Source organism: Triticum aestivum, chromosome 3A (assembly GCF_018294505.1).
Source record: "Triticum aestivum cultivar Chinese Spring chromosome 3A, IWGSC CS RefSeq v2.1, whole genome shotgun sequence".
Lineage (NCBI taxonomy): Eukaryota > Viridiplantae > Streptophyta > Magnoliopsida > Poales > Poaceae > Triticum > Triticum aestivum.
The window spans coordinates 669,748,431-669,776,053 of NC_057800.1; the positions used below are offsets into that span (position 1 = coordinate 669,748,431).

General features: G+C 44.8%; 1 protein-coding gene across 2 annotated transcripts; it reads left to right on the top strand.

Moving 5' to 3' along the window:
* The first annotated feature begins 17,859 nt into the window (after nucleotides 1–17,859).
* LOC123063093 (uncharacterized) lies at nucleotides 17,860–21,003 on the top strand. Of its 2 annotated transcripts, XM_044486832.1 has the most exons (5): nucleotides 17,860–18,079; nucleotides 19,165–19,278; nucleotides 19,414–19,689; nucleotides 19,755–19,946; nucleotides 20,035–21,003. In XM_044486832.1, the coding sequence occupies exons 1-5, from the start codon at nucleotides 18,077–18,079 to the stop codon at nucleotides 20,824–20,826; spliced, it is 1,377 nt and encodes a 458-aa protein (XP_044342767.1). In that variant the 5' UTR covers nucleotides 17,860–18,076; the 3' UTR covers nucleotides 20,827–21,003. The 2 variants fall into 2 exon arrangements, with proteins under 2 accessions (XP_044342767.1, XP_044342765.1); XM_044486830.1 differs by lacking the exon at nucleotides 17,860–18,079 and having other exon boundaries at nucleotides 18,137–19,278.
* The last annotated feature ends 6,620 nt before the right edge of the window (nucleotides 21,004–27,623 follow it).

Here is a 27,623-nt window from a genome sequence, read left to right on the forward strand (position 1 = left end):
TTTCGGGTGAAGATTCAATGGACTATGGAATAAGGAGTGGCAAGAGCCTAAGCTTAGGGACGCCCAAGGAATCCCATGGTAATACTCAAGGACAACCAAAAGCCTAAGCTTGGGGATGCTCCGGATGGCATCCCCTCTTTCGTCTTCGTTCATCGGTAACTTTACTTAGAGCTATATTTTTATTTACCACATGATATGTGTTTTGCTTGGAGCGTCTTGTATGATTTGAATCTTTATTTTTTATTTTACCACAATCATATTTGCTGCACACACCTTTTGAGAGAGACACACATGATTCGGAAATTATTAGAATACTCTATGTGTTTCACTTATATCTTTTGAGTTATATAGTTTTGCTCTAGTACTTCACTTATATCTTTTAGAGCACGGTGGTGGATTTGTTTTATAGAAACTATTGATCTCTCATGCTTCACTTAGATTATTTTGAGAGTCTTAAATAGCATGGCAATTTGCTTAAAAAATCCTAATATGCTAGGTATACAAGATTAATAATAAAATTCTCTTATGAGTGTGTTGAATACTATGAGAAGTTTGATACTTGATAATTGTTTTGAGATATGGAGATGGTGATATTAGAGTCATGCTAGTTGAGTAGTTGTGAATTTGAGAAATACTTGTGTTGAAGTTTGTGATTCCCGTAGCATGCACGTATGGTGAACCGTTATGTGATGAAGTCAGAGCATGATTTATTTATTGATTGTCTTCCTTATGAGTGGCGGTCGAGGATGAGCGATGGTCTTTTCCTACCAATCTATCCCCCTAGGAGCATGCGCGTAATACTTTGTTTCGATAACTAGTAAATTTTTGCAATAAGTATGTGAGTTCTTTATGACTAATGTTGAGTCTATGGATTATACGCACTCTCACCCTTCCATCATTGCTAGCCTCTCTAGTACCGCGCAACTTTCGCCGGTACCTTAAACCCACCATATACCTTCCTCAAAACAGCCACCATATCTACATATTATGGCATTTCCATAGCCATTCCGAGATATATTGCCATGCAACTTTCCACTGTTCTGTTTTTTATGACACGCTCCATCATTGTCATATTGCTTCGCATGATCATGTAGTTGACACTGTATTTGTGGCAAAGCCACCATTCATAATTCTTTCATACATGTCACTCATGAGTCATTGCATATCTCGGTACACCGCCGGAGGCATTCATATAGAGTCATATCTTGTTCTAAGTATCAAGTTGTAATTCTTGAGTTGTAAGAAAATAAAAGTGTGATGGTCATTATTATTAGAGCATTGTCCCAAGTGAGGAAAGGATGATGGAGACTATGATTCCCCCACAAGTCGGGATGAGATCCGGACAAAAAATAAAATAAATAAAAAAAGAGGCCATAAAAAAAGAAAAAGGCCCAAATATAAAAAAATATGAGAGAAAAAGAGAGAAGGGACAATGCTACTATCCTTTTACCACACGTGTGCTTCAAAGTAGCACCATGATCTTCATGATAGAGAGTCTCCTATATTGTCACTTTCATATACTAGTGGGAATCTTTCATTATAGAACTTGGCTTGTATATTCCAATGATGGACTTCCTCAAAATGCCCTAGGTCTTCGTGAGCAAGCGAGTTGGATGCACACCCACTAGTTTCTTTTGTTGAGCTCTAGTGCATCCGTTGCATGGCAATCCCTACTCACTCACATTGATATTTATTGATGGGCATCTCCATAGCCCGTTGATACGCCTAGTTGATGTGAGACTATCTTCTCCTTTTTGTCTTCTCCACAACCACCATTCTATTCCACCTATAGTGCTATGTCCATGGCTCACGCTCATGTATTGCGTTAAGATTGAAAAAGTTTGAGAACATCAAAAGTATGAAACAAATGCTTGGCTTGTCATCGGGGTTGTGCATGATTTGAATACGTTGTGTGGTGAAGATGGAGCATAGCCAGACTATATGATTTTGTAGGGATAACTTTCTTTGGCCATGTTATTTTGAAGAGACATAATTGCTTAGTTAGTATGCTTGAAGTATTATTATTTATATGTCAATATTAGACTTTTGTCTTGAATCTTATGGATATGAATATTCTTGCCACAATAAAGAAGAATTACTTAGAGAAATAGGTTAGGTAGTATTCCACATCAAAAATTCTGTTTTTATCATTTACCTACTCGAGGACGAGCAGGAATTAAGCTTGGGGATGATGATATGTCTCCAATGTATCTATAATTTTTGATTGTTCCATGCTATTATATTATCAACCTTGGATGTTTTATATGCATTTATATGCTATTTTATATGATTTTTGGGACTAACCTATTAACCCAGAGCCTAGTGTCAGTTTCTGTTTTCCCCTTGTTTCAGTGTTTCACAGAAAAGGAATATCAAACAGAGTCCAAACGGAATGAAACCTTCGGAAAAATTATTTTGGAAAGAAAGTAATACATGAGACTTGGAGTGCACGTTAGGGGATCAACGAGGAGAGCACGAGGCAGGGGGGCGCCCACCCCCCTGGGCGCGCTCTCCACCCTGATGGGCCCCTCGTGGCTCCTCTGATGTATTTCTTCCGCCTATATATATATACCCATATACCCTAAAACTATCAGAGACGAGAATAGATCGGGAGTTCCGCCGTCAGAAGCCTCCGTAGCCACCAAAAATCAATCTAGACCCGTTTCGGCACCCTGCCGGAGGGGGCAATCCTTCACCGGTGGCCATCTTCATCATCCCGGCACTCTCCATGACGAGGAGGGAGTAGTTCTCCCTCGGGGCTGAGGGTATGTACCAGTAGCTATGTGTTTGATCTCTCTCTCTCTCTCTCGTGTTCTTGAGGTGGTACGATCTTGATGTATCGCGAGCTTTGCTATTATAGTTGGATCTTATGATGTTTTCTCCTCCCTCTACTCTCTTGTAATGGATTGAGTTTTCCCTTTGAAGTTTTCTTATCGGATTGAGTCTTTAAGGATTTGAGAACACTTGATGTATGTCTTGTGTGGGATACCGTGGTGACAATGGGGTATTCTATTGATCCACTTGATGTATGTGTTGGTGATCAACTTGCGGGTTCCTCCCATGAACCTATGCATAGGGGTTGGCACACGTTTTCATCTTGACTCTTCGGTACAAGCTTTGGGGCACTCTTTGAGGTCCTTGATACGTCCATTTTGCATCATGCTTTTATATCGATATTTATTGCATTATGGGTTGTTATTACACATTATGTCACAATACTTATGCCTATTCTCTCTTATTTTACAAGGTTTACATAAAGAGGGAGAATGCCGGCAGCTGGGATTCTGGGCTGGAAAAGGAGCAAATATTAGAGACCTATTCTACACAGCTCCAAAAGTCCTGAAACTTCACGGAAGACGTTTTCAGAATAAAAAAATAATGAGCGCAAGAAGTTCACCAGGGGGGACACACCCTACCGACGAGGGTGGGGGCGCGCCCTACCCCCCTGGGCGTGCCCCCCTACCTCGTGGGCCCCCTGGTGGCCCTCTGACGGCCATCTTCTGCTATATGGAGTCTTTCGATGAGGAAAAAATCATAAGCCATCTTTCCGGACAAGACTCCGCCGCCACGAGGCGGAACCTTGGCGGAATCAATCTAGGGCTCTGGCGGAGCTGTTCTGCCGGGGAAACTTCCCTCCGGGAGGGGGAAATCATCGCCATCGTCATCACCAACGATCCTCTCATCGGGAGGGGGTCAATTTCCATCAACATCTTCACCAGCACCATCTCATCTCAAACCCTAGTTCATCTCTTGTATCCAATTCTTGTCTCTAAGTCCGGGATTGGTACCTGTGGGTTGCTAGTAGTGTTGATTACTCCTTGTAGTTGATGCTTGTTGGTTTATTTGGTGGAAGATCGTATGTTCAGATCCTATATGCATATTAATACCCCTCTGATTATGAACGTGAATGTGCTTTGTGAGTAGTTACGTTTGTTCCCGAGGACATGGGAAAAGTCTTGCTATTAGTAGTCATGTGAATTTGGTATTCGTTCGATATTTTGATGAGATGTATGTTGTCTCTCCTCTAGTGGTGTTATGTGAACGTCGACTACGTGACACTTCACCATTATTTGGGCCTAGAGGAAGGCATTGGAAAGTAATAAGTAGATGATGGTTGCTAGAGTGACAGAAGCTTAAACCCTAGTTTATGTGTTGCTTCGTAAGGGGCTGATTTGGATCCATATGTTTCATGCTATGGTTAGGTTTACCTTAATACTTTTGTTGTAGTTGCGGATTCTTGCAATAGAGGTTAATCATAAGTGGGATGCTTGTCCAAGTAAGAATAGCACCCAAGCACCGGTCCACCCACATACCAAATTATCAAAGTACCGAACGCGAATCATATGAACGTGATGAAAACTAGCTTGACGATATTCCCATGTGTCCTCGGGAGCGCTTTACATCATATAAGAGTTTGTCCAGGCTTGTCCTTTGCTACAAAAAGGATTGGGTCACCTTACTGTACTTTATTTACTTTTGTTACTTGTTGCTCGTTACCAATTATCTTATCACAAAACTATATGCTACCTATAATTTCAGTGCTTGCAGAGAATATCTTGCTGAAAATCGCTTATCATTTCCTTCTGCTCCTCGTTGGGTTCGACACTCTTACTTATCGAAAGGACTACAATAGATCCCCTATACTTGTGGGTCATCAGTCCTATGTGTTGGTTGAATAGATGAATTTGAGATTGTGTGATGCATATCGTATAATCATACCCACGGATACTTGAGGTGAGATTGTATTATCTAGGTGACATTAGGGTTTTGGTTGATTTGTGTTTTAAGGTGTTATTCTAGTATGAACTCTATGGCTGTTTGTGACACTTATATGAATAGCCCAACGGATTGATTGGAAAGAATAACTTTGAGGTGGTTTCATACCCTACCATAATCTCTTCGTTTGTTCTCCGCTATTAGTGACTTTGGAGTGACTCTTTGTTGCATGTTGAGGGATAGTTTTATGATCCAATTATGCTATTATTGTTAAGAGGACTTGCACTAGTGAAAGTATGAATCCTAGGCCTTGTTTCAACGCATTGCAATACCATTTACGCTCACTTTTATCATTAGTTACCTTGCTGTTTTTATATTTTTAGATTACAAAAACCATTATCTACTATCCATATACCACTTGTATCACCATCTCTTCGCCGAACTAGTGCACCTATACAGTTTACCATTGTATTGGGTGTGTTGGGTACACAAGAGACTCTTTGTTATTTGGTTGCAGGGTTGCTTGAGAGAGACCATCTTCATCCTACGCCTCTTACGGATTGATAAACCTTAGGTCATCCACTTGAGGAAATTTGCTACTGTCATACAAACCTCTGCACTTGGAGGCCCAACAACGTCTAAAAGAAGAAGGTTGTGTAGTAGACATCACTAGTCGAATCTGGTGGTACCCCGCCCGCAGATCCAGCTTCGAGAACCAACACGCTCCTGCTAGTTCATCCAGTAACTCATCAATTGTAGGCATTGGATAGGTTCTCTTCAGTGTGATAGCATTGAGATGTCGAAAGTCCACACAGAACCGCCACCTCTGATCTATTTTCTTCACCAGAAGAACCGGCGACGAGAAAGGGCTGAAACTACTTGTGATGAACCCTTTTTCCAGCATGTCCTTGACCTGCGCTTCAATCTCATTCTTCTGCTCCGGTGTGTATCTGTACAGACGTATATTGACTGGCTTTGTCCCTGGCAGGAGTTGGATAGCATGATCACATTCTCTGTGCTGAGGTAGTGTGGCTAGCTCTTGAAAGACCTCCTGAAACTCATCCAATACTTGCTGAATCGACTCCGGTACAGGCATGACTTCCACTTTATCTTCACTGATACACAACATCACCATATGCGCTATCGATCTGGTGCACTCCAATTCCTGCAGTTCTGCTGCTGACACTACTTCGACTGTTTGCTGTACCCCCGTCAGACATTGGAGATGTATGCCAACTCCTTGGTGATGAACAGCGTTTTCTTTGTCCAATCGACTCTCATCGGCCCACATTGCTCTAACCAGTCCATGCCGATCACCATGTCGTAACATCCCAGCGATAGCACACGCAGATCAGTGGTAAACTCGTGCCCTTGTGTCAGTCGAGGCGGGGGTGGCGCCACAGCAGCCACCGTCGGCCGTGCTGGGGGGCGGCACCACCAGATCATAACGCTTGTACTCCCGTCGTGGCCATGCTGCCACCAACTCCTCCTGCAAGACAGCCAAGGAACAAGCAGAGTCCAAGGTTTGGGGGCGATGTCAAACCACGCCTGCACGTATCTCAGGACGTAAACCATCAAGGAATTGTGTAGTAAAGTAAACCGCATCGAAGCTGGGATTATGAGCTAGGATGTTGTGCATCAACTCCTCAAAGACACTCATATACTTCGCAACCGACCCAGTTTGTTTCAGCATATTAAACTGGCGGAGATGCAATTGGCATTGGTCGCGACCAAATTTCTCATTCAGAGCGGTGCAGAGACCCTCCCAGGTAAAGGATTTGATGTCCAACTCGTGCAATTGGAGCCAGCGTGCCGCGGCTCCTGTGAAATGCAACGCTGACACGTGAACCCAAAGATCCCTCTGAATCCCATACACATCGAAGTATGTTTCGCATCTAGCCTTCCAGAACTGCGGGTTCTCGCCATCGAACTGCGGAAAATCCAGTTTCAGCAACGCCCAGTGCGCCTGCTGTGTGTGATGGTTGTGTTGTGCGTCATGCGGTGACCCCCAGCCAGCAGTGCAATCTAACTCCAAACCCCTAGATGCTGAAATTTCAGGTGGAGAAGGACGCGCACCCTCGACCGAAGGCGGCTATAGAGTGGTGACCACCCCATGAGCCAGACCCCCAGAGTTGTAGATGTCGCCGTGGCCTTCGGGCCCGTGGTGCGTGAGGTCGGCGACCGCTGGAGGCGGCGCCGTCCGCCCCACCGCGTCCTCCGTCGGTGGATCCGGAGTCGCGAGCGCTAGGTGAAGCGCGATTCGCCCCACTTGGGTGTGCAGCTCGTCGAGCTGCTGTTGCAGGTTGGTGATGGCGGGCTGCCATAACTCGAGTGACGTCTGTACCGTCTCCAGCCGCACGCCCTTCGTTGACCGATCTGATCAGATCTGCCAACTGCGCCTCCATCGCCGCCGCCTGCGCCGCTTGCTTGGTCTGGTAACAGGGCTTGGGGTAGGCAGTCTCCAGATCGTCTGGACCTCTGATACCACTTGTAATGGTTCCGATCTAGGGCGAGATGGATTACAAAGTTGGGGATCAGAGAGGGGAGGAAGAGGAGGCCAGGAGAAGAACAACATCTATTTGGTCAGATTGGAACAATTGGATTCGAAAGGAAAGAAAGACTGTGAACGAAGAGGGCCGCCCATGATCGATTGGATTCGGCAAATAAAGTAGAGGGCCCGCCCGTGTCACCACCAGTCCACCGAACCAGCTGTAGATCGCTCACTCTCTTGTCGACGCCCGGAACTTATGTACGAGTTAAGAATGAATTGTTCCCGAGTAGAGAGGGCAGGATAAGGATTCAGTAAGAAGGAGAGTCTACTTATGGAAATGATATCCTCTCTTTCCTCAGTAACGGAGTGACTAGCTACCCCAACTTTTTATTCCAGTTCCATTCTTACTGGTGCAGGAGTCCAAAGTGCATCTTCCAACTCCCTAACTGCGTCTTCCATGAAGTTCGGGAGACCCCTCACGTGCCGCTGCCCGTGAGACTCGCCTGTGTACACTTTGCGCACCGCTTCGACTAGACCCCGCTACTACCTCGTATCCAAATACCTGCGATCTAGCTCATTCTTTTTTAAGCCCTGCAAGCCTAATAGAACCTTGTTTCCTGGGCTAGATATTTCTCGATGCCCTCCCACACACAGCTGTGGGGAACTAATACCCGCGGGCGCAGCCGCACTCACCCACTACCCTCGACCTTGGCCCCACTTGCCAACTCTTTTTTGGCTTGCTCCGCACGTCCTTCATGCTCTGGCTTGCCGTGTTCGTCGTGGCCCACTGGTGGCAGTGGGGCCGCTCTGTCAGTCGTGACAAGCTCCTACAGTTTGCCATGCAATTTTGACAATGCACCTACAAAAATATGTTTTTTTAGTTGGACCTACAAGAATGAATATGTTACCATGGAGTGATGGATATATTCGCAAGGTTCTTTTTTAAATTTTTTGGTGATACATCGATCGGGGCATTTTTATACAAAGGACGGCCACAATGGTCGCTTCTCTCTTTCTCCATGGAAATTCCAAAGCTCTGTCCGTCTTGGTGCCGGTTGCCACCGGTTTCGTTGATGGAGACCATGGCTCAAACTTCTCCAGAAGCGACCAAGCCATTCTGGTGTTGCGAAGACTAATCATAAAGGAAAACGAAATAATCAAGTAAGAGACCATGGGTGATTCTCGTTGCTCGAACATGACCTGAGTACGGCGGTTGGCGATGCAGCGGCACGTTCCTTCGACATGTTTTTCTCCACACACAATGACACAATTTTCTTTGGCTCTCGTACACCCATCTAGTGGTGGCCTCATCCCAGTGGTGGAGGTAGCTATCTGGTTTCTGGTCCAACATATTTTATGCACATCTTTTCGTTCACCCTATGGATTCATCTTGAAAAGGAGAGCACAGCTTTACGGTTGACGGATAGCCAATAGATACCACCTTTCGAACAAAAAAATATATGTAGCCTGCTACTAATTGTAGTGGGCGTGGGCGTGATCTCAACGTCTTGGCACCATCTTGCCGTAGTATGTCTCCGTGTCTTGGATTTCACTTTCATGCCGAGTGCTTTCACCTTGTTTTGTTCAGGTAAAAGCTTGGCCGCAGAGGACAGTGATATGTTTTTCACTTGACGGGCACACGTGCCCTGCATCTTGCTAAAAGTTTAGGCCGCAGAAGATCCCGAGCACGGTGTGTTTGTGCGAAACGGAGGCATGGGACCCGCTCTTGAAAGCCCCTCGTGGGGTTCACTGGAACTGCCCAAAACTCATATCCTGCCTCATTTGATCTCCTCACTTGTCAGGTCGTGGGCCCGCCTTCCACTCACACTGCAGTTTCTGTTCATTCCCCTCTTTAGCAGGTTGTCTCCTAAATTCTGCTTACACACCAGATGTTTTTGGCCAGACACCCCATGATCTCTCTTCTCACACTTCAGGTTTAGGACCTCTATGATTCAATGGACTTTCCAAGAAAATTAGAAAATTATAATTATATAATTACTCTTCCTGCATGGATTTTTAGATTTATAAGATTGCGATCAATAACTTTTTTCTTGCAATTTTCGTTATGATACACTTCATAGGAAAGAAAAGCATCCACTCCAACTTCCTTTGAAGACTCTTATGGATATCTTGTACATAATCAAACACCAATGCAATCATGTATATGACATCATGTCCTTTTGCCTTTTCTTCATTTCCGTGTTTTATAAACCCCGCGAGTTAGACGGGCCTCGGCAAGATGTAATGAAGTAAAACCCGAGCAAAGTGTGAGTAATTGTCTTATTTTCCATCATTCAATGGAGAAAACTTAACTAGAAATCATGATTTTGTTGTTGTTGTTATATACTTCTTTTTGCCCTCTCGTATATTTGTTTTGAAGTCGTCGAGGGAATATTAGATCTGTAGATTTATAAAGCTCAGGAATAGAAATAACACACTAGATTAAAGTGTTATATATCTATTTGATACTATAGAATTGCATGGGCATACAACTGCGGCATGGCACAGTGACACAAGGGCGAAGATTGTCAAAATGTGTGTTGTCCTTCAGAAATATTCTGAATTTCTTGAAGACCAAAAGCAGTACGAACCTTCAAAATGAGTGAATCGTAATAAAAAGATGTTGGGGGGCGAGGGTAGTAGTTACGAATCTAGGGCAATCAACCACTATCTAAAAATCCAGGTTGGACAACTGCGTGCTAGGGGATTAGCAGGTGATTTTGTCGTAGAGGAATTACAAAAATGGAAACGGGACTTCAAAGCTCAGAAGAGACGGACCCACTTCTATCATGGCCTTCTCGGGGTCTTGAGACTTCAGGTTACAGACAGATGGCGGGAACTGTGGTGGTTCCCCCCGCTCATCTTGGAGAGCTCACCCTATTCGAAAGTTATGTGCTGATATTTTTATGCAAATATCAAAAATCTTAAAATTTTGGCCATGATGAATATTTTGTCAAATACTTGGACTGTATGTGTGAAGGTCATATGTACAGATTTATATTGATTATACTTTCACAATATGACAATTTATTAGGTTTTAAGAATCACATTGTGATGAATATTAATTTTATTAGAAACAATAGGCTAAGAGGCAACCACATATCTCTTACCGTGGTAAACTTTAATGGGCAAGTTCTATTTAAAATTTGTGTCAATATTTTTTTTGCAGCAATTGTGTCAATGTTTAAAATTTCACTTTTGTGAAGATTGAAAGTAGTGTTTTGTATATAGCACAAAATTCTACTCCCTCTGTTCCTAAATATTTATCTTTTTAGAGATTTCAAATGACTACCACATACGGATGTATATAGACATATTTTAGAGTGTAGATTCACTCACTTTGCTCCGTATGTAGTCATTTGTTGAAATCTCTAAAAAGACAAATATTTAGGAACGGAGGTAGTAAAAAAAAATTAGCCGCAAAGTCTCCTTTTGCATCCTTTGTTCGTTGAGCCGTCGCTCTGTCACCAACTCCGCATGCATATATCCTGATCTCGCTGACCCAGTGAACGATGGCGTTGAAGGCAGTTCATGGCAGGATGACCTTAGCTTTTGGTAGAACAAAATTCCAAGAATCCAGTGGGTACTTCCGTTTAATCATATAATTACTCTTCCTGCATGGATTTTTAGATTTATAAGATTGCGATCAATAATTTTTTTTCTTGCAATTTTCGTTATGATACACTTCATAGGAAAGAAAAGCATCCACTCCAACTTCCTTTGAAGACTCTTATGGATATCTTGTACGCAATCAAACACCAATGCAATCATGTATATGACATCATGTTCCTTTTGCCTTTTCTTCATTTCCATGTTTTATAAACCCCGCGAGTTAGACGGGCCTTGGCAAGATGTAATGAAATAAAACACGAGCAAAGTGTGAGTAATTGTCTTATTTTCCATCATTCAATGGAGAAAACTTAACTAGAAATCATGATTTTGTTGTTGTTGTTGTTGTTGTTGTTGTTGTTGTTGTTGTTGTTATATACCTCTTTTTGCCCTCTTTGTTTTGGAGTCGTCGAGGAAATATTAGATCTGTAGATTTCTAAAGCTCAGGAATAGAAATAACACACTAGATTAAAGTGTTATATATCTATTTGATACTATAGAATTGCATGGGCATAAAACTACGGCATGGCATAGTGACACAAGGGCAAGATTGTCAAAATGTGTGTTGTCCTAGCACCGGGACCGGGGAGATAGTTAAGTACCAACTATTCAGAAATATTCTGAATTTCTTGAAGACCAAAAGCAGTACGAACCTTCAAAATGAGTGAATCGTAATAAAAAGATGTTGGGGGGCGAGGGTAGTAGTTACGAATCCAGGGCAATCAACCACTATCTAAAAATTCAGGTTGGACAACTGCATGCTAGGGGATTAGCAGGGGATTTTGTCATAGAGGAATTACGAAAATGGAAACGGGACTTCAAAGCTCAGAAGAGACGGACCCACTTCTATCATGGCCTTCTCGGGGTCTTGAGACTTCAGGTTACAAACAGATGGCGGCAACTGTGGTGGTTCCCCGCTCATCTTGGAGAGCTCACCCTATCCGAACGATTGAGTTATGTGCTGATTTTTTTATGCAAAATTCAAAATCCTTAAATTTTTGGCCATGGTGAATACTTTGTCAAATACTTGCATTGGATGTGTGAAGGTCGTATGTACAGATTTATATTGATTATACTGTCACAATATGAAAATTTATTAGGTTTTAAAAACCACATTGTGATGAATATTAATTTTATTAGAAATAACAGGCTAAGAGGCAACCACATATCTCTTACGCTGGTACGGTAAACTTTAATAGGCAAGTTCTATTTAAAATTTGTGTCAATATTTTTTTGCAGCAATTGTGTCAATGTTAAAAATTTTCACTTTTTGTGAAGATTGAAAGTAGTGTTTTGTATATAGCACAAAATTCTAAAACAAATTAGCCGCAAAGTCTCCTTTTGCATCCTTCGTTCGTTGAGCCGTCACTCCGTCACCAACTCCGCATGCATATATCCTGATCTCGCTGACCCAGTGAACAATGGCGTTGAAGGCAGTTCATGGCAGGATGACCTTAGCTTTGGTAGAACAAAATTCCAAGAATCCGGTGTGTACTTCCGTTTAACGACTCCTTATTCCTTAACCAACTTTGTCATGCATAATAAGGATCCACCAGCTTGTTTTTGTCAGTGCAGCGTGGTTTGAGGGTGACAGATTTCAAAAAGAAAGACACTGTTTTTTTTAGAATAACAAGTTTAGGGTTCTTTATTGATTTTTTCTTGACAAAGATGGTGACTTAATTTATCCAGAAGCGACCGGCCAAATTAAACATACCACTGCTAACTAAGTTATATGAGAAAACAAAAATAAAATAATGATGAGAATGGGATGATACGTAGATGAAAGATGATGGATTAGGAACTGGATTTTTTCTGGTGTTTGACGATGAAGTGAGTATGGCTTGGTTGGCGGATGCAGTGGCACATTTCTTTTGTGTTTGACAAGCATATACACTTATCTTTAGTCACTTCATCTCAGTGGTGGATATATAGTGGATAGCTTTCTGGTCAAATATGATAGATGCATTTCTTTTCTTTTTCGCTCTTCCTAGCTTCAATTTTTATGACTGAACATTTCTACTCTCTCCGTACCCGTGCATTAGTCATCTTAGGTTGTGCATCATGGCTAAGATGGTGGGGAAAACAAGAAAACTTATTGTTTGCTAGGTATAACTTATACTCCCTCCGTTTCTAAATATAAGGATTTTTAGATATTTCAATGCGGACTACATATGAAGCAAAATGAGTGAATCTACACTCTAAAATACGTGTATATTCATCCGTATGCAGCCCTTGTTGAAATATTTAAAAGGCCTTATATTTAGATACGGAGGGAGTATTTAATTAGTTAAACTATAGTCAAATTATGACCCAAAATACGAGGAGAACTGGTAAACTGAGTCAGATTTTGCAAAGTACGCTGCACTTGTAAGCACCAATTTCAGTGGTAAAACATAAAGGTTAATTATGCCAGTGCCAAACGTCATTCTTATTTTGTACTGTGTGACACAAAATTCTAAACAGATTTGCTGCAGAGTTTCCTCGTGTACCCTTTGTTGGTTGGACTGTCACTCTGTCACCATGCTTGCATGTATACTGCTCCTCCGAGACGGCGAGACGATCAGTTAAGAGGGTGCGACATGACACCATTCTGTAGCCATGGCAGGCCAAAATTCAACGTGTACTTTCGCTTAACGACCTCCTAACAAACTTCGCCATGCATCAGGAGAGTATTTTGTTAGAAGGAAAGAGACTTTTGCCGCGGCATATTTTTGTCAGTGCAGCCTTGCTTGAGGGTGACAGATTTCAGAAAGAAAGATACTGTTTTCTTTTCTCTACTCTCTATATTTATTGATTTTACATGATAAAGACGGCGACTTAATTTATCCAGAAGCGACCGGCCAAATTGAACATACCACCGTTAATTAAGTTAAAAAAAAGAAAAAAGAAAATAAAGATGAGAATGGGATGGTACGTAGGTGAAAGCTGACGGATTAGGAACTATGCGGCCGTTCTCTGGTGTTTGACGACGAAGTGAAAATGGCTTTTGTTGGCGGATGCAGTGGCACATTTCTTCTGTGTTTGACAAGCATGCGCCTATCTTTAGTGACTACTTCATCTCAGTGGTGGAGATAGCTTTCTGGTCCAGTATGATAGATGCATTTCTTTTCTTTTTTGCTCTTTCTAGCTTCAACTTTTATGACTGAGCATTCGTATTTGTATAGGCAGTACTGTCGTTTGGATGTGTGCAATTCATATGTAATGGATTTGTCTTCAAAAATGCGTTCATAGTGCACTAAGTTAGGTTTTACAAATTAGGCTGCTGTGTAAGCACAAATATCAGTGCTAAAACATAAAGGTTACGCCAGTGCCAAAACGTCATTCTTGTTCTGTAGGAGTATATAACACAAACTCTAAAACAGATTTGCAGAGTTTCCTTGTGTACCCTTTGTTGATTGGACTGTCACTCTGTCACCATGCATGCACGCTCACTGCTCCGAGAAGGCGAGATGATCAGGTACGAGGGTGCAACATGACACGATTTCTAGCCATGGTGGACCAAAATTTCAGCGTGTACTTTGGCCTAACGACCTCCTAACAAACTTCGCCATGCATCACGAGAATCTCAGAAGGAAAGAGACTATTTGCAACAGCTTTCTTTATTTTTTTGGTACGGCAAATATTTGTTGGTGATATAGCATTTTCAGGGACTGTTGCCACGAGCACGAGGCATATTTTGTTGCAACAGCTTCCCTCCCTCCATCCATCCATTATTTTTGAACGAAAATGTTTGTTGCAGGCACACATGGGCAAAATTAAGGCGTCCTTTTCTCAAAATATAGATTCCCAATTTTGTCACACCTTGGCTCTTATTACTGTTCTTTATTAATTTTTTATTTCTTTATTTTTCTTGATAGATAGAGACATTGTTTTCATCCTCTAGAAGGGACTGGGCCAAAGTGTGCTAGTATAAAGAAACAAGAAAATAAACATAAAAATAAAAATGGGATGGTAGTTTTTTCTTCGAAAAACTTTCAATCTATTCATCTTCAATCATGGCAGTACAACGAACTACCAGAAATAAATATTACATCCAGATTCGTAGACCACCTAGCGACGACTACAAGCACTGAAGCGAGTCGAAGACGCGCCGTCGTCATCACCCCTCCATCGTCGGAGTCGGATACAACTTGTTGTAGTAGACAGTCGGTAAGTTGTCGTGTTAAGGCTTCATAGGACCAGCGCACTAGAACAGCAACCGCCGCAGATGAAGAATAACGTAGGTCGGAAGGATTCAACCTGAAGACACACGAACGTAGACGAACAACGACGAGATCCGAGCAAATCCACCAAAGATAGATCCGCCGGAGCACACCTCCACACGCCCACCAACGATGCTAGACGCACCGCCGGAACGAGGGTTAGGCGGGGAGACCTTTATTCCATCTTCAGGGAGCCGCCGCCGTATCGTCTTCCTGAACAGGACACAAACCCTAACAAGACAGGAAAAAACGACTAAAAATGGAGCCCTCCCGCCGGCCCTTGGCAGGATCCACCGCGCCTCCATGGCTCTAGGGCCACCGGAGACGAGGCGGGCGTGCGATGGCGCCGACGAGAGGCAGAAACCCTACCTTTCTTTCTTGGAGGAGGAGGAGCGACTTCGGTGCACGCGGTCAGGTCTCCCGTTCCATAAAAAAAGAAGAGGGATTGTAGTTGATAGCTGATGGATGAGGAGCTATGTGTCTGTTCTTTGTGTTTGACGACGAAGGATGCACTGGAGGTCGTGTTTCTGTGGCGGTATTTTCTGCTCCCTCCATCACTGTTATAAGATGTTTTAGATATTTTAATATGAACTATTAGGGACTGAAATGAATGAACAAAACACACTAAAACGTGTGTATATATGATTTAGAAAAATGTTTAAACATCTTATATGATTTAGAAAAATGTTTAAAAATGACCACAATGGATGATTATGGTTTAGTGACTACTTCATCGATCTCAGTGGTGGACATTGCTTTCTGGTGTGGGTCCAGTATAATGTATATGCATTTCTTCCCTTTATGCTCTTCTAGCTTCAACTTGAAAGGATCACAACTTTGTGGATGGTGGATGAATGCCTTTCTAATCGAGCATTTTATTACCCATTAAGGTCATTAGGCACTATCATTTGCAACAAGAAATTCACCCCGCGCATGATTACTTGATTAGAATGGTGTCATTTCTCTTCTTCTTCTTTTTATATCTGAAGACATGTTACTGTTCTTAATACTTCTGTCTAGAAGTGTATCACGGTCAAACTTCTCTAACCATTTCATCATGGTGGTGGTTATACACTCAACCTACCAGAGATGAAATCTCCGATTTAAGGTCCCGCATGTCTCCACGGTGAGACATCACATCCGTCGAGCAAGAAGACGTCTTACAGTGTCTTCACTAACGTTCAAACTCCACGACTCCAATCTCCGATATAAACGCGTTTCAGTGTGTGTGCGCCTGAGTTTGGTGCTTTGCGCGTGTAAAAACCATACTCTTTTTTCATGAGAATAAACAATGACATCATATTTTTCATGAAAATGTCAGCATAGCATGGCTGTTTAAAAGTAGCGTGTTTGTGTCGTGGCATTCAGAGCGTACCTTGCATGCAGTACTGCACGCCAAACCCGACTGAAGAAACGCTGGATTTAACCTTGTTTTGTTCATGCAACGATGCATGCGTAACAAAGCCCATATTCCTCTCGGAAAACATGAGGTGCAAAAAGCTAAGACCACAGAAGATCCCGAGCACGCTAGGATACATATGCAGTGAAGATTTTTCATGCGCAGCGTGCGAAATGAACAATGGCCCCCACGTGTTTGAAAGCCCCTCGTGGGGTACACGCGAACCGGCTCAAACAAACTTCATCTGGCCCCACTTATCAGACACGGCGGCTCCTGTTCATTCATTCCCTCCGCCGCATATCGTCTCGTAGCGGGTGAATTTTATCAGCTCCGCCGAATGCCATTCAGCCACCGTATCCCTCGCTCTATCACTAGAAATTACATGATGACGAAATCTTTTTTCCTAGTTTTCGCAAAGAAAAAAACTTTTTTAATACGACGAATGGTGATTATTTTCTGCTTGTAGTCATTGAAGCAGTAGAATAATTTTCTCCCAAAGAAAAATATTAGTAGGGGAAATCGACAAAAATAAATGAGCACATTTTTTAGCTTAGCTGGTGGGTGGACACCGAAAAGGCAAGTCCCCCCTCTTGTGACGTATGGTCATCAATCTTGACTTCCACAAGTATTATTCCAGCATCTTTCGGCGCAAGCCCTTAGATTTCACCGTTTTTAGCAGACACCATTCCACACACACACACACACACACACACACACACAGATATATATATATATATATATATATATATATATATATATATATATATATATATATATATATATATATATATTAGTGAAGTGTTTATATGTGCCTTTTTTTGAACATGTGTTTATATATGTCTAAATATACAAAAATACACATTTGTGTATATCTTTTTTTAGGGAAGCATGTATATATATCTAAATATAGATTCCGCACGATATTAGTTTGGAGCAAGTCCACTTTGCTAACTATTATCATGTGTTTAGAAGACCCATAATGTCTATGACCTTTATACCTTGAATGCATAACAGTGAAGAAGAGGTGTATTGCAGTTGTAGGTGTTCAATACATTACATGTTTGACAAGAAGCTAAACCAGCCATCTCAGCAATGATTGATGAGTTGGCTGATGTTTAGAGTACTATCATGTAAACTAGTATATTCAAGTCGATGTCTTTTAATAATCTAGAGAGATATATACACAATGCGTGTACACGTCGCCGCGATGCCACGCCTAATGATGAGGTGTTTTTATACCCCAATACATAATAACTTGACACCTCATTACATCTCCTTTTAACCCAAAATAATGAATAGTAAGGACCAATAAACCATGATCATGGGAATCCTTAAACCCTTTTTAGGGATCTATCTCCAAATAAATAAAATATCAGGGGTATATTCGCAAGGACGCAATACCGCCCAGAAACGGAACCGAAGGCTATGATTCATGAGGGGCGAAAGCATTAAAAATATCCCTCCATTACCATTACTCCTCTCTTCCATCTCCCTCCCAACTTCTCCTCCCCCTTCGTCTCCACTTCCGACTTGTTCAGTTCTTCTTCCTCGCGCCGCCGATTCCCGCCGCTCCCCGCTCGCCTCCGATCACGAGCTCGGCCCCGTCAATGGTCGCCGGCGGCTGGAGCAAGCCCCCGACGGACTCGTGAGAAGATCGCCATGGTAAGCCGTTCTTGATCTCCTCTGTTTTTTTCTCCGGTCGTAATTCCCCGCCGGAGTTGGAGCTTTATCCATTCCAGTTCCAGGCGACGTGGATGGAGTTCCGTTACGTTTCGGTGCTTTTTTTTTTCCTGGGAGGAGATGCGTAACGCTTCCCCCCTGAATTCGCGCTGCTCTCCGCCGCCTTTTTGCCGAGTCGTTGGGTTCATTCAGTGCACGGACGGCGGTTCAGAAAATCGAATCTCTCCGAGCTCGTGGGTTCCCGCCGCTGAATTCTTTTGCCGGAATCCGCCCGCAGAACTGCCCGTGACGAGGTGATGATGATCCACGGAGAATTTTTGTGTCGTCTGCTTGCTTGGGATTCACTGAATTGCGTTCAAGATCGGATTTTTGGAATTCCCGGAAGAAACTTTTGTAGGGTGTTTTATCGCCTTTCTCGCGAGGAATTTCAGCAGCCAGGCCGGCGCTCCGGCAATTCTCCGGCGACGCGCTTTCCATTTTTATAAAATTCTGTAGCTATGGCAGGTGCTCTGCTTGCGAGGCTCGAGTGAATCAGAATTCAGACAGGGGTTACTCTGGTTCCATAATTTGAAATTTTAGAATTTTGGTTCCATTTTATTAGCTCTGATGCATTGCATGTGAATCCATAATTTGAAATCTCTTTCCATTTCGTAGGCTGTGGCCGTGTTAACTGGACTGGAACAGCAAAATTCTCTCTGAATTTTTTTATCTCCCCGCGCACGTTTTGCTGTTTTTTCAGTTGTTTTTTCTTGGAGTGCCACAGAGGTTGATTGCTGCTGTTGCAGAGTTCTTAACCCCGGTGAAGGTTTCTTTGCTTGGGGGCCACACTTGCAGTAGATTTCAGGGCGCGCCTTGGCATTGCTTCACCGTCCTCCCTTGGGTTTCCCCTCCGCCGCGTAAACCTCCGTCTCTTTGCTTCCCGATCAAGGCCGGCTTGGTTAATCCGAGCGAAGTTCACATTGCTTTACCTCGTTCAATCCTGCCTCTGCCCTCCCTGAAACCCTGACACATGTATGATGATGCGCTCGCTCGCTGCTGGTTCTGACGGCTCGTCCCCACACCCGCAGGGTCCGGCGCCCGGCGACGCGAAGCGGTTCTCCGGCGTGGTGCCGCCGGCCGCGCTCGTCTTCCTGGCGCTGGTGTTCGTCGCCGGCGCCATCGTCACGCTCCATCACAAGGAGGTGCGTGCTGTTTGCTGTGTATTGTAGATAACTGAACATGACATGTTGATGGTGATCACATTTCGCGTCACACGAATGAGGCGCCGCGATGCTGCAGAAGTGTCACGCCTGACCTGCTCGGTTGTTCCCCTGCAGAACCTGTCGATACTGCAGGTGCAGCCACGAGAGCTGGCCGCTAACGAGGACTCGTTCAGGCCCCTGCCTCCGGCCAGCGATCTGCGCGTCACGAGCGACGTGGCTGAGACGCCATCAGTGGAACAGGCGACGCCCCCGGTGGAACAAACGACGACGCCGGTGGAAGAAGAACAGGCGACGCCGCCGGTGGAGCAAACGACGCCGCCGGTGGAACAGGCGACGACGCCGGTGGAGCAAACGACGCCGCCGGTGGAAGAAGCCCCTGACATCTGCGAGGTCAGTCAGTCAGAGACACATTGTTTTCAGTTTCAGAACACCTGCTGAACAACTGTTGCTTGCAGAACCAGTGCAGGGCTCCGGGCAGCGAGGCGCTGCCGAGGGGCATCGTGCAGGACAAGTCCAACTTTGAGTTCGAGTCGCTGGGCGGCAACCCTGGGCGGAAGGGGGTCGCCGCCGGCCGGCCGGCGAAGAGCCTCCTGGCGATCCCCGTAGGCATCAAGCAGAAGGCCGTCGTCGACAAGCTCGTCTCCAAGGTGCGCGCCATGCATGCACGATCACTCAGTTTTCCTGATCAGCTTAATTCTCGATGCTTAACTGTTCGCCGTGATCATGGTCGTGCAGTTCCCGGCGGCGAACTTCGCGGTGATGCTGTTCCACTACGACGGCGCGGTGGACGGGTGGAGCGACCTGCCGTGGTCGCGCCGCGCGGTGCACGTGGCGGCGGTGGACCAGACCAAGTGGTGGTTCGGCAAGCGGTTCCTGCACCCGGACCTCGTCGCCGACTACGACTACATCTTCCTCTGGGACGAGGACATCGAGGTGGACGGCTTCGACCCCATGAGGTACCTCAGGATCGTCAGGAAGGAGGGGCTGGAGATCTCGCAGCCGGCGCTGGACCACCGGTCGCAGATCCACCACCGGCTCACGGCCCGCTCGCGCCGCGGCGGGACGGTGCACCGGCGGTTCTACAAGACGGCCGGGGGCGGGAGGTGCTACGGCAACAGCACGGGGCCGCCGTGCACGGGGTGGGTGGAGATGATGGTGCCGGTGTTCTCGCGCGCGGCGTGGCGGTGCGCGTGGCGGATGATCCAGAACGACCTCGTCTTCGCCTGGGGGCTCGACTTCAAGCTCGGGTACTGCGCACAGGGCGACCGGAGCGCGAACGTCGGCATCGTCGACAGCGAGTACGTCCTCCACCGCGGCATCCCCACGCTCGGCGATGACGGCGGCGGCAAGGGGCCGGCGCCGAAGGCGAAGGCGTCGTCGGCGACGTCGGCGGACAGGTACGCAGTGCGGCTGCGATCGTATAAGGAGCTGCAGATATTCAACAAGAGGTGGAAGGAGGCGGTGGCGGAGGACATGTGCTGGACGGACCCCTACCCGCAGCCGCCGACGGCGACGCCCAAGGGATGACCCGCCGCCGGCGATGGCCTTTGCGGTTGAGTAGATGACATAGAAGATACATCAAAATTTACAGGTCTAGAGAGCTTCGGATAACATGTCATGTACAGATCTCTTTCTCCCCGGCCAATAAGATAGGTTCAAAGACGATGTATATCATAATTTTCGGTAAAAAGGTGGATTAATGAAGTTTTGAGTTTTTGACATGTCAGTTTTATCATAACTTTCAGAATACCGAATTGGATAACTGATGGACTCAACTTTAGAAAAAAACTTAGCAGGCTTTCCAAAATTGTTCGGCTCAACTTCCAGAAAACTGAATCAAGCTTTCAGAATTTGATGGTCTCAAGTCCCAGAAAATCAGATCCGGCCATGGTGATGAGGCGTCCGAAGAACAAATGGCAGTTAGCAACTTGTTGTTGCACTGACATTCTCTTAGACGATATAGAAACATCAAAATTGCAGGCCTGGTTAGGGAGCTTGGAGCTTCAAATACAATGTGACAATACATATCTCTGTTTCTCTTTGGGAATAAACAAAACTAGAATCGAAGATGACGTGCATTTAGAGGTCTATCACAAAGGCAATTCGCCGTTTTCCAACAATCTCAAGCTTGCTTGGCCAAAAGAGCATGTAAAATAAATGGAGATCACGAAAGCACATGCCTCCATGCCCCTAGTGTAATAGTTTTTTTCCCGCGTCAACCAATGCATTTTCCTTCGTTCCTTACTAGAAGTCCCAAACAATATGAGTTAAATCATCACGCAAACCAACGTGGAATTTGAAACCCCCATGGAATATGTAGGCAATGCTTGTATAATAGACTTAATCAAAATCTCTTTAGCCCGTTTAATTGATATGATAAAATAGAGGAGCTTGCTTGCTATAAGGAAATGTAATCAAATCCCTAAAAAAATAAAATCCAAACGAGTGGTGCAACGCAATACACCTTATATTTCGGAGTTTTTCTCAAAAATCTATACACCTTATATCAAGGAACGGAGGGAGTATATTTTTTCAGCCCAATCTCGTAGACACTTTACAGTTTATCCTCCCGCAGACCAAAACCTGGACTTCCGTACGCCTTTCTTAGAGTCGGAGTACCAAATTTGCATCCTCAAAACTTTATGAAACCACCTCCATAGTTTCTATAGCAGAAGCTTCTCAATACCACACTTCTTATCAAACATAAGGGAACACTCAGATGTGTTCAGCTGCTAACATGTTCCCTCTCACACTCAAACGAAAAAATTATTAATACTCAAAGACCGGTCAATATTCACTTGAAATAACATCATACAATCATCAGCAAAAAGCAAACATGACATCCCCAGTGCTTGCCTACCCATGCCAAACTCCTGGAACGCTCTCCTATAAATGGCATCGATCAAAAGAACAGAGAGTGCGTCAACCATCAAAAGAAATGAATAAGACAATAGGGGATCGCCTTGTCGGAGGCCTTGGGTTGGGAAAAGGACGTCATTCATTGTCCATTGAAGCATATAGAATATGTAATAATAGGTCCACAAGTCATAATCCAACTAGTCCAAATAGATGAGAATCCCAGAGGCGGAAGCATAACTGTCAAGAAGGTCCAATCCACTCATTCATAGTCTTTCGTCAAATCCATCGGAGTGCTCATGGAGTGCACATACTTGAACACAAAAATGAGCAGTATCTATGATCAAACGACCAGGAATGAAAGCACCGTGAGTAGGAGAATCATATCATACAACAATGGCCTTCAGCGGTTCGCTGGACACTTTGAGAAGATTTTATAAATCTAATAAAGAAGACTGATAGTACGAAAATCCTCTACATCCACTGGATTATTTACCTTTTGTATCTGACACAATAGTTATATCATTAACCCCTCAGCTGTATACCTTCTAGCAGATAGCCCTATCAAAACATCAAAGTAGCCTATAAAGTATCATTGTCCTTCCTTTCCTTTAACCGAGGGATTGAAAGGCTTCACAACACGAATAATATCCTCAGAAAATCGAAATATTTGAACTAATTTTCAGAATCTCTTTGGATCCAAATAGTCATGAACTTTCTAATTTTTGGATAGTTGACTTCAAGTGTGAAATTGGATTTAAAGACTCATAGATCCATCAACCATGTTTTTTAACAAAGGATGGTCCAAAAGGACCCAATACTGCATTTTAATCAAAGCGGTGTAGTAACTTACACAGAAGACCCTAATAACAAACTAACACCCAACCGACCCAACAACACCGCCACCGAGATGATAACAGACGACACCCAACAACCTAACACAGTTGCCACTCCGACATCCACACCAACCTAAGACCGCGACCCAATTTCAATGGCTCTGTCGCCTAAGCAACCAAAGGCAACACCCTCGCATAGGAGATCTCCGGAGCCGCTGCTCTGACTTCCACACTGGCCCCGAGGCCACGAACTAGCCTAGTCGAAAACATTGCCGCCCAAGCGACCAAAATCAACACCATGTGGAGGAGACTTCCAGAGTCGTTGCTCCGACTTCCACGCCGGCCCCGAGGCCACACACTCGCCTAGCAGACGACAAAGCTAACCAAGCCACATGATCCACCACCAACTGACGAGACCAAACCTCCAAGGCGTAGCCTCCAAGAGGGAAGCAATGGGGACCATCGCCATCGTCCGCTTCGACCAAGGGCGAAGCTTGGGTTTTCACCCAAAGAATCTGAGACTGAGAAGATGCGGGAGGTGAAGGGGCTCCACGATGCCACCTCCAAGGAAAGAACGACGTCCTAGGAGACCGCCGATGCTGGCATCAACTATGGTTTTTGTTGGGGAACGTTGCAGAAAACAAAATTTTCCTACGGTTTCACCAAGATCCATCTAGGAGTTCATCTAGCAACGAGTGATCGGATTGCATCTACATACCTTTGTAGATCATGCGCGGAAGCGTTCAAAGAACGGGGATGAGGAAGACGTACTCAACGTGATCCAAATCACCGGAGATCCTAGCGCCGAACGGACGGCACCTCCGTGTTCAACACACGTACGGTCAGCCTGACGTCTCCTCCTTCTTGATCCAGCAAGGGGGAAGGAGAGGTTGATGAAGATCCAGCAGCACGACGGCGTGGTGGTGGATGCAGGGCGTCACAGCAGCAGGGCTTCGCCGTATACTGCGAGAGAGAGAGGTGTAGCAGGGGAGAGGGAGGCACCAAGACTCAAGGTCTGGCTGCCCCCTCCCTCCCCCCTTTATATAGGCTCCCCTAGGGGGGGGCGGCCCTAGGAGATGGGATCTCCTAGGGGGGGCCGCGGCCAAGGGTGGAGTGGCCCCCAAGGCAAGGTGGGCCCCCCCACCCCTAGGGTTCCAACCCTAGGCGCATAGGGTGGGCCTAGGGGGGCGCACCAGCCCACTATGGGCTGGTTCCCTTCCCCACTTTGGCCCATGGGGCCCTCCGGGATGGGTGGTCCCACCCGGTGGACCCCCGGGACCCTTCCGGTGGTCCCGGTACAATACCGGTGACCCCGAAACTCTCCCGATGGCCGAAACTGCACTTCCTATATATAATTCTTCACCTCCGGACCATTCCGGAACTCCTCGTGACGTCCAGGATCTCATCCGGGACTCCGAACAACTTTAGGGTTACTGCATATTCATATCTCTACAACCCTAGCGTCACCGAACCTTAAGTGTGTAGACCCTACGGGTTCGGGAGACATGTAGACATGACCGAGACGGCTCTCCGGTCAGTAACAAACAGCGGGATCCGGATACCCATGTTGGATCCCACATGCTCCTCGATGATCTCATCGGATGAACCACGATGTCGAGGATTCAAGCAACCCCGTATACAATTCCCTTCGTCAATCGGTATGTTACTTGCCCGAGATTCGATCGTCGGTATCCCAATACCTCGTTCAATCTTGTTACCGGCAAGTCACTTTACTCGTACCATAATGCATGATCCCGTGACCAGACACTTGGTCACTTTGAGCTCATTATGATGATGCATTACCGAGTGGGCCTAGTGATACCTCTCCGTCATACGGAGTGACAAATCCCAGTCTTGATCCGTGTCAACCCAACAGACACTTTCGGAGATACCCGTAGTATACCTTTATAGTCACCCAGTTACGTTGTGACGTTTGGTATACCCAGAGCACTTCTACGGTATCCGGGAGTTACACGATCTCATGGTCTAAGGAAAAGATACTTGACATTGGAAAACTCTAGCAAACGAACTATACGATCTTGTGCTATGTTTAGGATTGGGTCTTGCCCATCACATCATTCTCCTAATGATGTGATCTCGTTATCAATGACATCCAATGTCCATAGTCAGGAAACCATGACTATCTGTTGATCAACGAGCTAGTCAACTAGAGGCTTACTAGGGACATGTTGGTGTCTAAGTATTCACACATGTATTACAATTTCCGGATAACACAATTATAACATGAATAAAAGACAATTATCATGAACAAGGAAATATAATAATAATCCTTTTTATTATTGCCTCTAGGGCATATTTCCAACAGTCTCCCACTTGCACTAGAGTCAATAATCTAGTTACATTGTGATGAATCGAACACCCATGGAATTTTGGTGTTGATCATGTTTTGCTCTAGGGAGAGGTTTAGTCAACGGATCTGCTACATTCAGGTCCGTATGTACTTTACAAAAATCTATGTCTCCATCTTGAACATTTTCACGAATGGAGTTGAAGCGACGCTTGATGTGCCTGGTCTTCTTGTGAAACCTGGGCTCCTTGGCAAGTGCAATAGCTCCAGTGTTGTCACAGAAGAGTTTGATTGGCCCCGACGCATTGGGTATGACTCCTAGGTCGGTGATGAACTCCTTCACCCAAATTGCTTCATGCGCTGCCTCCGAGGCTGCCATGTACTCCGCTTCACATGTAGATCCCGCCACGACGCTCTGCTTGCAACTGCACCAGCTTACTGCCCCACCATTCAAAATATACACGTATCCGGTTTGTGACTTAGAGTCATCCAGATCTGTGTCGAAGCTAGCGTCGACGTAACCCTTTACGACGAGCTCTTCGTCACCTCCATAAACGAGAAACATTTCCTTAGTCCTTTTCAGGTACTTCAGGATATTCTTGACCGCTGTCCAGTGTTCCTTGCCGGGATTACTTTGGTACCTTCCTACCAAACTTACGACAAGGTTTACATCAGGTCTGGTACACAGCATGGCATACATAATAGAACCTATGGCTGAGGCATAGGGGATGACACTCATCTCTTCTATATCTTCTGCCGTGGTCGGATATTGAGCTGAGCTCAATTTCACACCTTGTAACACAGGTAAGAACCCCTTCTTAGACTGATCCATATTGAATTTCTTCAATATCTTATCAAGGTATGTGCTTTGTGAAAGACCTATGAGGCGTCTTGATCTATCTCTATAGATCTTGATGCCTAATATATATGCAGCTTCTCCAAGGTCCTTCATTGAAAAACTCTTATTCAAGTAGGCCTTAATGCTGTCTAAGAGTTCTATATCATTTCTCATCAAAAGTATGTCATCTACATATAATATGAGAAATGCTACAGAGCTCCCACTCACTTTCTTGTAAACACAGGCTTCTCCATAAGTCTGCATAAACCCAAACGCTTTGATCATCTCATCAAAGCGAATGTTCCAACTCCGAGATGCTTGCACCAGCCCATAAATCGAGCGTTGGAGCTTGCACATCTTGTCAGCATACTTAGGATCGACAAAACCTTCCGGCTGCATCATATACAATTTTTCCTTAAGGAAACCATTAAGGAATGTCGTTTTGACGTCCATTTGCCATATCTCATAATCATAGAATGCGGCAATTGCTAACATGATTCGGACGGACTTTAGCTTCGCTACCGGTGAGAAAGTCTCATCATAGTCAACCCCTTGAACTTGTCGATAACCCTTAGCGACAAGCCGAGCTTTATAGATGGTCACATTACCATCCGCGTCTGTCTTCTTCTTAAAGATCCATTTATTTTCTATGGCTCGCCGCTCTATGGGCAAGTCAGTCAAAGTCCATACTTCATTTTCATACATGGATCCTATCTCGGATTTCATGGCTTCCAGCCATTTGTCGGAATCCGGGCCCGCCATCGCTTCTTCATAGTTCGAAGGTTCACCGTTGTCTAACAACATGATTTCCAAGACAGGGTTGCCGTACCAATCTGGTGCGGAACATGTCCATGTGGACCTTCAAATTTCAGTAGGAGCTTGATCAGAAGTATCTTGATCATCATCATTAACTTCCTTTCTAGTCGGTGCAGGCACCTCAGGAACATTTTCTTGAGTTGCGCCATTTTCCGGTTCAAGAGGTAATACTTCATCAAGTTCTACTTTCCTCCCACTTACTTCTTTCGAGAGAAACTCCTTCTCTAGAAAGGATCCATTCTTGGCAACAAAGATCTTGCCTTCGGATCTGAGGTAGAAGGTATACCCAATAGTTTATTTAGGGTATCCTATGAAGGCACATTTTTCCGACTTGGGTTCGAGCTTTTCAGGTTGAAGTTTCTTGACATAAGCATCGCATCCCCAAACTTTTAGAAACGACAGCTTAGGTTTCTTCCCAAACCATAATTCATACGGTGTCGTCTCAAGGATTTCGACGGAGCCCTAGTTAAAGTGAATGCGGCAGTCTCTAAAGCATAGCCCCAAAAGGATAGCGGTAAATCGGTAAGAGACATCATAGATCGCGCCATATCTAATAGAGTGCGATTACGGCGTTCGGACACACCATTACGCTGAGGTGTTCCAGGCGGCTTGAGTTGTGAAACTATTCCACATTTTCTTAAGTGTGTGCCAAACTCGTGACTCAAGTATT

What these genes read in the sequence shown, in the direction of transcription:
- LOC123063093 (XM_044486830.1), top strand. Translation starts at nt 19,111, where the DNA reads ATGATGATGCGCTCGCTCGCTGCTGGTTCTGACGGCTCGTCCCCACAC. An exon ending in AAGCCCCTGACATCTGCGAG is followed by an intron (nt 19,690 to 19,754) that starts GTCAGTCAGTCA and finishes TGTTGCTTGCAG; the next exon opens with AACCAGTGCAGGGCTCCGGG. An exon ending in TCGACAAGCTCGTCTCCAAG is followed by an intron (nt 19,947 to 20,034) that starts GTGCGCGCCATG and finishes ATGGTCGTGCAG; the next exon opens with TTCCCGGCGGCGAACTTCGC.